Source organism: Anguilla rostrata, chromosome 14 (genome assembly GCF_018555375.3).
Source record: "Anguilla rostrata isolate EN2019 chromosome 14, ASM1855537v3, whole genome shotgun sequence".
NCBI lineage: Eukaryota > Metazoa > Chordata > Actinopteri > Anguilliformes > Anguillidae > Anguilla > Anguilla rostrata.
Window position 1 is genome coordinate 18,743,404 of NC_057946.1, and position 7,940 is coordinate 18,751,343.

At 41.6% G+C, this 7,940-nt stretch overlaps 1 protein-coding gene across 2 annotated transcripts; it reads right to left on the minus strand.

Annotated features, from left to right (window-relative positions):
* Positions 1–3,615: 3,615 nt before the first annotated feature.
* On the minus strand, positions 3,616–7,703 carry nrarpa (NOTCH regulated ankyrin repeat protein a). 2 transcript variants are annotated; one of them, XM_064307799.1, is made up of 2 exons: positions 7,560–7,703; positions 3,616–7,423 (listed from the first exon to the last, which is right to left on the minus strand). In XM_064307799.1, the coding sequence occupies exon 2, from the start codon at positions 6,871–6,873 to the stop codon at positions 6,535–6,537; it is 339 nt and encodes a 112-aa protein (XP_064163869.1). In that variant the 5' UTR covers positions 6,874–7,423; positions 7,560–7,703; the 3' UTR covers positions 3,616–6,534. The 2 variants fall into 2 exon arrangements, with proteins under 2 accessions (XP_064163869.1, XP_064163870.1); XM_064307800.1 differs by having other exon boundaries at positions 7,591–7,701.
* Positions 7,704–7,940: the final 237 nt, after the last annotated feature.

Sequence of the window (7,940 nt, forward strand, 5' to 3'; positions counted from 1 at the left end):
GGGGAGGGGGGCGCTGGGGGTTGGGGGGTCCAGTCAATGGCGGGCCGTCTGGGACATGAATAGAGCTGAACAGGGCTCAGCGGCCGGGACAAAAGAGGAGGAGAGAGAAGAATGAGGGAGTGAATGGGCCGGCTTGTCACTGTGTGCCGGGGAGAGCAGAATGGAGTGAAAGAATGAAAGAAAGTTAAAAGGAACTGAGGGCAAGCAAGGACCGGCCTGGCCACCTGTCTCCCTCTCCCTCTCCATCTCTCCCTCTCTGTGCGCAGGCTTCGAGGGTAACCGTACAGCCGCTGTGTCCGTCCTCAGCCCCAGAGAGATGCGCTCACCGCGGTCTGAGATTCGCTTCTCCTCCAACAGCCCAAAGACTCGCAACAGGTGATTCAGTGATTCAGGACTCCAAACTGCGGCTCCACAACACGAACACCTGATCAGGACTGAACACCGCGGACCTGCCAATCACTTAACCAAAGAGCAGCAAATCAGATTAGACTCAGATTAGGAAACTGAAGCACAGCTGAAACTATTCAGTGTCCGTCCGTCTTCTTTCTGATGACAAAAGCTTTGGTCACAGATTCAGTCCATCATCCGCAACATTATGAAATTGGTATAAACAGGCCTTCATTTTTTAAATTAATTTTGTTGCAATTGTGCACACCATGACTTCACTCTGATTTACTCCATCCTTGTCCCACCTCCCATTCCCCGCACTGTTTTACTCTGCTGTGGTGGGCAGAGGTGTAGTTGTGTCTGTCTGACCTGATGTGTCTCTAGAAAAGGTGACCAGCCATCAGACCCGGGCCACATTTCTTCTTATTTCATTTATCGGTTGGCCTGGAGAAACTCAGGAGTTCAAATAGTGATAGTGATGGTAGATAGTGAGCGCCCTGGTTACTGTATCATTCAGTCCCAATCCGTACACTCTCCACTGTGTTTACCATACTACTCTGTATTTGCTGTGTTCATTCGGTCGTTCCAAAAATGTTCAGATGCCCGGGAAATCTCTTGACTTACTTTTCAAGGATCCATGTTATTGGTAAATCTATAAAACATAAATGCATCAAAAACAAAATATTGAAAATATTAGCAAATATACCCAAAGACACAAATAAATGCTCTCGGCAGCATTTCCCTCTCTGATTCATCTTGTGTGGGAAGACAACTCCAGACGTTCCAGCACATCTCAGTTCATCCCACTGGAGCCTCTGGATTTAATCTGCCATGTCTGGGAATGTGGGAAAAGAATTTATTGGGTCAAGTACATAATTATTTCCTTTTTTCACACTTCATTTTTCTTTATTGCAGTGGTGTCTCTTTCTTTTGAAGGTGGCAGGTTTAACATGGGGAAAATGTGTCTTCCTTCCCCTGAAAGTTGAGGGAGTGCAGTTACATGATCCCCTCTTTGCTCCTCCGCGTCCCCCTGTCAGTGGCCCAGCTGGATGAGTTCAACTCCTAAGAATGTGCTGTTTTCACATCCAAAATGGCTGCACATGTCTGTTGGTGCTAGTAGAGGCAAAAGAAAACCCTTTAAAAAAAGGCTTGTAACTTGAAACCTTATTAGATGATGTGCAATGGGTTGTGAATGCACTGTTCATGTCAGTGCTGATATAACACTGTCCCAGCATTTGCTGGGTTTTGGAGTTTTCTGTTGGGGCCAGGAGTTCTCCATAGCTGTTCCTAGACTTGCGCATTGTGAAACTTGCACCCTGACCCCACCCTCTCACACCTGAAAAACAAAAGAATTAACGTGACCCACACAAGTACAGCCCTACAGGTAGGCTGCAGACAGAGTGCCCACACACACACACACACACAAATGCGCAGAAAGACAGCAAATCCTGCGTTTTTACTTTGCAGACCCAGCCTCAGCTGTCTCCCTGCTTTTTGTTGGACTCTGCTAAAATAATTTCCAAATTCCTGCTCTAATCTGCAGCAGGCACATGAAGAATCTATTAGGGGGCCTCTCTGTTGCAGCTCTGGGACTGCAGCCAACTCCGCCACTGGACAATGGAAATCCAACTCAACAAAAACATCCTGCAGAAGTGAGAGAGCAACAGAGAAAGAGAGAGCGAGAGATGTGGCAGGGCTGTTCTGGTCAACAGGACGTAATGTCCCTCATATGTAAAACCTTGGCAAAGCTTTATCTTTCCTTCAAAATAACATTTAAAATATGGTGCAAGGTCTATCATGTAGCATATATGGTGTGCATATGGGTTTGCATTGTATATACAACTGAAGGATACAAATATGTGTACATACATATATACATATATATATTTAAAAATATATTTTGCACACAAAACCTTTTCAATATTCCAAATAATGAAACTTGTATGAACAGCAGAACAAGAAAGGCTTATTTTTTACCAACATAACATTATGATTTAGTCAGGTGTGGTTCTGAACCAACTTTCTTAGTTGTTGAGCTATGAAACTGATGATACATAGAGCTATACAGGAACTTTCTATGTTTGAAAACCAGAGGAATGGACATACACGTTTTTTCTTGACATTGAAAGTTAAACTTAGCACCACTTTACAGCTTCATTTCCAGTGCAGTTCTGGGTTCAGAATTGATCAATTGAGTCATTTAACTATTTTAGCCATTTGGTGCAGGATTACCCAAAAGCCACCTGGATTATTTCATGAGAAAATAGACCCCAGAGAAAGAGTCTGTTTAAACATACAGAAGCATTTATTAATGAACCTTTAAAGGGTCAGTTTCACAAAGACCCTTATGTTACCCTGGGGTTTGTGCTTAAATATGTGACAATTGTTCTCTAGCACTACAGAGCAATATTTATGATACCCAGTATACTATTTATCAGACAATTATCCCACAAGTGACTTGAAGCCATATATTAATGATAAACCTTGCATTGTTAAAGTAGTCACATTTACTTGCAAATTTTGTTTAAATAAAGTGTATTTGGAAATGCAATGAGGACCAGAAGCAGTCCATTTTGAATGGCTATGCAGTAAAATAAAAGACATGACAATCATGCCATCATAGGGCACCCCTTCATTAGTGTACAGTACATAGTAAAAGACTCAGGTCACTGAAGATTATGTTAAACTTAGATTTTTGTGGAGGGTCACATTATTACAAGATCTCCATGTTTAATCCATGCGCGCTCACACACACACACAGTGCAGTGGACAGTGGAGATGGTGTTTGCAGTGAACGTACAGGTGTGTTTGAAGACACAGACTCAGAGAGCGCTGAGAGCTGAGGACAGAACTCTAACAGGCCAGGGATTTGAGTGAAACCTAAAGAAGGTGGAACCAGAGCATGCAGCAGCAGCAGCAGCAGCAGCCTCGCCTTGTGTAAAGAGTAATATAAAACCTGTATGGAGAGGGAATCCTCCAGTGAAACACACTACCCAGCATTCTCTGGGCTCTTTTATCCAGCATGTGAAAAGGTCACAGGAGTTACAAAAGGAAGTGAGAGAATAGACCGAGGACAGACTGGCTCTGTAAGGAACCCTCCACCCCCCCTCCCTCCCAGCCTCCCCCCCTCCCTCCCACCCTCCCCCTCCTTCCCGCCATCCTGGGCCATTATTTCAGAGCAAGGGTAGAGAGGGGCAAGGTGCACAACACAGTCACAACACAATTGAGAAAGTTTAATGATTTCTTTACTGGCTTGTACACAAACGTACAAAATTACAGCACACGGTCCCTCTCCACACATGATCACAGTGTTACAACATTCAAAAAATAGAAACAAACAAAACAACAAAAAAAAAAAGAAAAAGAAAAATCAAATCAACACGATGGAACATCCACATCACTCATGAAACTCAACCTTTTGTTTGCAAAAAAAAAAGCAAAGCAAACAGAACTTGGTCCAAAAACAATTTCAGCACTTTTCATTCATTTAAACCTATTTAGTCATTTTACTTGTGTGCCATAAATGTTATGACACGGTCAAGCGAAATAACTATGCATCGTGCAATTTTTGATACAATGATCTTACCATCAAATGTATTGTTCCCCTTTTATTACAACAGGAGGACTGCACTTCAGAAAAGAAAGTGCTCCAAGATTTTTCTCAGCTTTTATATATATTCATATATATAGATATACATACACCCAATCACAGAGATACAAACGTCTTTGCAAACATTACGTTTTACAAAGTAACACACGAAAAAGACAATATAACCTGGAGCTTTTTATACAATAGTATTTTGTTGTGTTCTTTTTTCTATTTAGAAAAAAAATAAATGTTGGTATGAAACCAACCATTAACAACAGTTATCAGTGCAATATTTAAAAAAAAAAAAAAAAAAGATCTCAAGTTTAAGACAAGCGATGCATATTTTAAAAAATGTTTATACCAATCTGGTCCTCAATGTTAATCGCTTTTGTTTTTCCAGGTACACGGACAGTCCACAATCCCTGGTCTCACTTTCGGCAATGCCCAGCCACACAAGGCCACACTAGGAGCAGGGGTGACACAGAGTACGTCTAAAATATGACACAACAAATGCATGCAACACAGAAACACATACATGCACACACACCCACACACATACAACAATACATACTGGGCTTTTCATCAAATATCTCTGATGTAATTCTATTATCATTCTCACTGTTGGCCTTTGAATTTAAAATAAAAACAAAGTTATATATAAGCAGCATTGAAACGAACATTAGGGTGCCATGACTTTCAAAATGCAGCAGGCAGTTTGTGTCTGTCGATTTTCCTGCTATAGTCATGTAGAATTAATGACAATATTCATAGTAATACAGTAACAATAAAAAGTTCAAAGTCCTGCTCAGTAGTAACTATTCGTTAGCCTCAGCTCCTGCAGTTACCAAAACAGGCACTAGGGGGCGTTAAAGGCTTCGCTTTTGTGCAACAAAGCTCCCTGCATTTTTAAGTCATGCATTAAATTCTATTTTTGAAGCTAAATCAACATTAAAGATCAAATGGAAAGAAAATGGAACGATAACACATGCGTTCAGCTGCTAAACTATTATTTGCAATTATTTTACCATGCCTTTAGAAGAAAAACATAAATAAACGATGTTTAGCTTGCTCGACAGAAAAATGTTTGGTTGTATTGTGGGAAATAAATTCCGACTGATGACCGAAAGCTCGTTCTGAAGTTGTGGGTGGGGATGTTAGTGATAAATCTACTCGTTGTTAACATATAATTTTATTAAACGAAATCAATTCTATTTAATAAAATTCCAACATTACAGTTTAATTGAACATAATGTCCACGCTACCACATGCTCTTTTTCCTTTCCTTTTCACTTCAAAAGATAATGTAGCAAGCGTCGAACGGGTTAATATCAGATGTCTCCATCGACTCAGACATTCTTCAAATGAATCCTGAAGTATCTCCAAAAGCTGAAATCTTGCAATAACCATGTGAACAAGTCTAATACCCTTGAATACTATACAGTCGAGGTAGCTGGCAAAGAAAACCAAATATAAAATAGGCTAGAGGAGTGTTCTCAAGAAAAATATATTTTGAAAAGGTGGTTAGATACAAATTTAGGCGTGATGTGGGATCTCCTCAAGGGATCGTAAATATTAAAGAGACCGAAGCAGCTTAGACATCAAGTCACCCTAAACATTTTATCCTACAAATTTGTTAAGAACCACAACATAATTTAAATGCATCTTCTCAATGTACCTTCATAAATAAAACCTAGCCTGCATTCACAGTAATGACCAGGGCGTTAATAAAATACTGAAAGGAGATTATAAGGTATATTCCAAATGCGACTTTCCTGACGTTTTGATACAAAGCGAAAGCAGCGGTAAAACACATTAACCATTGACTCTGGTCTTACTGGCCTGAAGCTTTTGCCAGTCGTCTGCTTGGTGAAGGCAGAGCGCATTCATCTACTTTTACAAAGAAACAAAGTAAAGCTATTTTGTACAGTACTTCAGAACTTTTAGGCAGTTGTTATAATTATGAATCCATTAAAATATAAACGGGGCAGCGTAGCGCCGCTTTTTGAAAAAAAAAAATGAAACAAAACCCAAATCGTTAGCCTAATTGATAAACCCAAATGTTAAAAACAGCATTTAGCCAGATTGATGGACTTCATTCCCGTGTTCACCTCTTCCCTTTCAGATTTTCCAGCATGCAGCTATAGCATCAAGTGCCATCTTTATTCAAACACAAATAATTTAAAAGGCCAAACAAGTGAGCACTAGCTACAGGTGAACACTTCATACGAAGCCCGATAAAGAAGCGTTTCATTTTAACAGCGGCAATAAGAGGTCTAGCCTCGGGTGCGAACACCAACATGTTTATCCGTCTAGGTCTAACTATTTACACATTCAAGAAAATGCTTAAGTACCAACGCAACAGCAGGGCGTTCATTTTTATCAAGATTTGTGCTGAAAGCAGACAGAACCATGCGGTGTTTCACCTCACGAGTAGCACAGACCCCATTTGGCTTTAAAGAAACGGGATGTAGCCGTCTATTTTGGCACAGCTAGGTAAATTGAAACGCAGGTTTACAAGAGCCTGGTTCTCCGTGTTTACCTGACAGCGAAAAAACGGCTCACCGTGCGCCAGAGGAGTACTTTGCCTTGGTGATGAGGTATAGGACTATGTCTTGATGTCCTCCAAATGCCGCAATATGCAGGGCGCTCCACCCTTCCCTGTTGGCCAGACGAATATCGGCACCGAATTTCACCAGCAATTTGACAAGTTCGAGATTACCGTCAATGACTGACTGATGCAGCGCCGTCTGTCCCTCGGGCCCGAAGGAGTTGACGTTGAACTCGCAGTTTGTCATGTTCTGCAGAAGAGAGTGGAGTTCCTTTGTGTTGCCATTCTTCACTGCTTCTTGGAATACTCTCTGTGGTGCAGAACAAGTAGATATCTCCGCCTGGCTCATGGTGTAAATGGATTCAGAACGCGACCCCGTCTTTCGCGGTGAGATTTGCCTTTGAGGGTTTTTCTCTTGACGTGGAAAGTCCTGAAATGCCGAATTACTGATTACTATCAGTCAAAGAACTCTGATTTGCAATGGGAGTTATGAGAAACAAGACAGGTATATCCCAAAAAGGACAGAGAAATGTACACACTCGGTGTGCAAAATATTGTCAATGGCTGAGAAATCCAAGCCCCTACAAAATGTTTTAACACAAAAATGTCTTTTTAAAGGTACTTTTAAAAGAAATCCAAATAAAATGTTATACGTAGTCTCCCCTTCCGCTTCCTCCGATGTAGTAGCAGCACCAGGGTTATTGCAGTTGTTAAGCAACAGAACTAGCGTTTCTTAAAACGTGAGCGAGAATAATTCAAAGTGAATATCTCCAAAAGATGTCGGTCAACAGGCCGATGGGGTCGGTCAGGGTCTTCTTGTGATATATGCCCTATGACTGCGCTTCAGACGTCCCCACCTAGATTCCCCTGGAGCCGCCGCGTTGTCTAGCAAGGGGTGACTGTGGGACACAGGATAGACAGATTGGATGTTAAACAAAGGTATTACGGCACTTCAAGGCGTTATAAAACTTTGACAGATATTTATTCTCTACATTAAATTATAAGAACTGACTTAATTAGATTAACATTTCTTGCCTGTACACTTGGACGGGTTGTGGCGACGTACTTTGGAATCCTCTGCGTTCCCCTTTGCTTTGCCTGTTCCTCCTGCGGTCCCAGTCAGTCTCTGCCTCCGAGCGCGCGCGAGGGGGCTATTTTACGTGTCCTATATTTGCATAACAATGAAACACGATAAAAACGAACTCCTGTGACAGGGGCGGAGACCGAGGTAGGTAATAGGCTGCCGGATTCGTTTAGGGAGGGTCCAGGACCCTGAAACTGTAGAGAAGGCGTGTTTTGCGCACCAAACCTCCCGAAGTAATAAAAAATCGTTGATGTTGGTCACGCTCTCCTTCCCACCCAGAAGACAGACATTACATCCCCAAAAAGCGGCGATAAAAAGTAAACGAGTGGGGT

Coding starts and splice junctions, on each gene's coding strand:
- nrarpa (XM_064307799.1), bottom strand. CDS start 6,873: ATGAGCCAGGCGGAGATATCTACTTGTTCTGCACCACAGAGAGTATTC.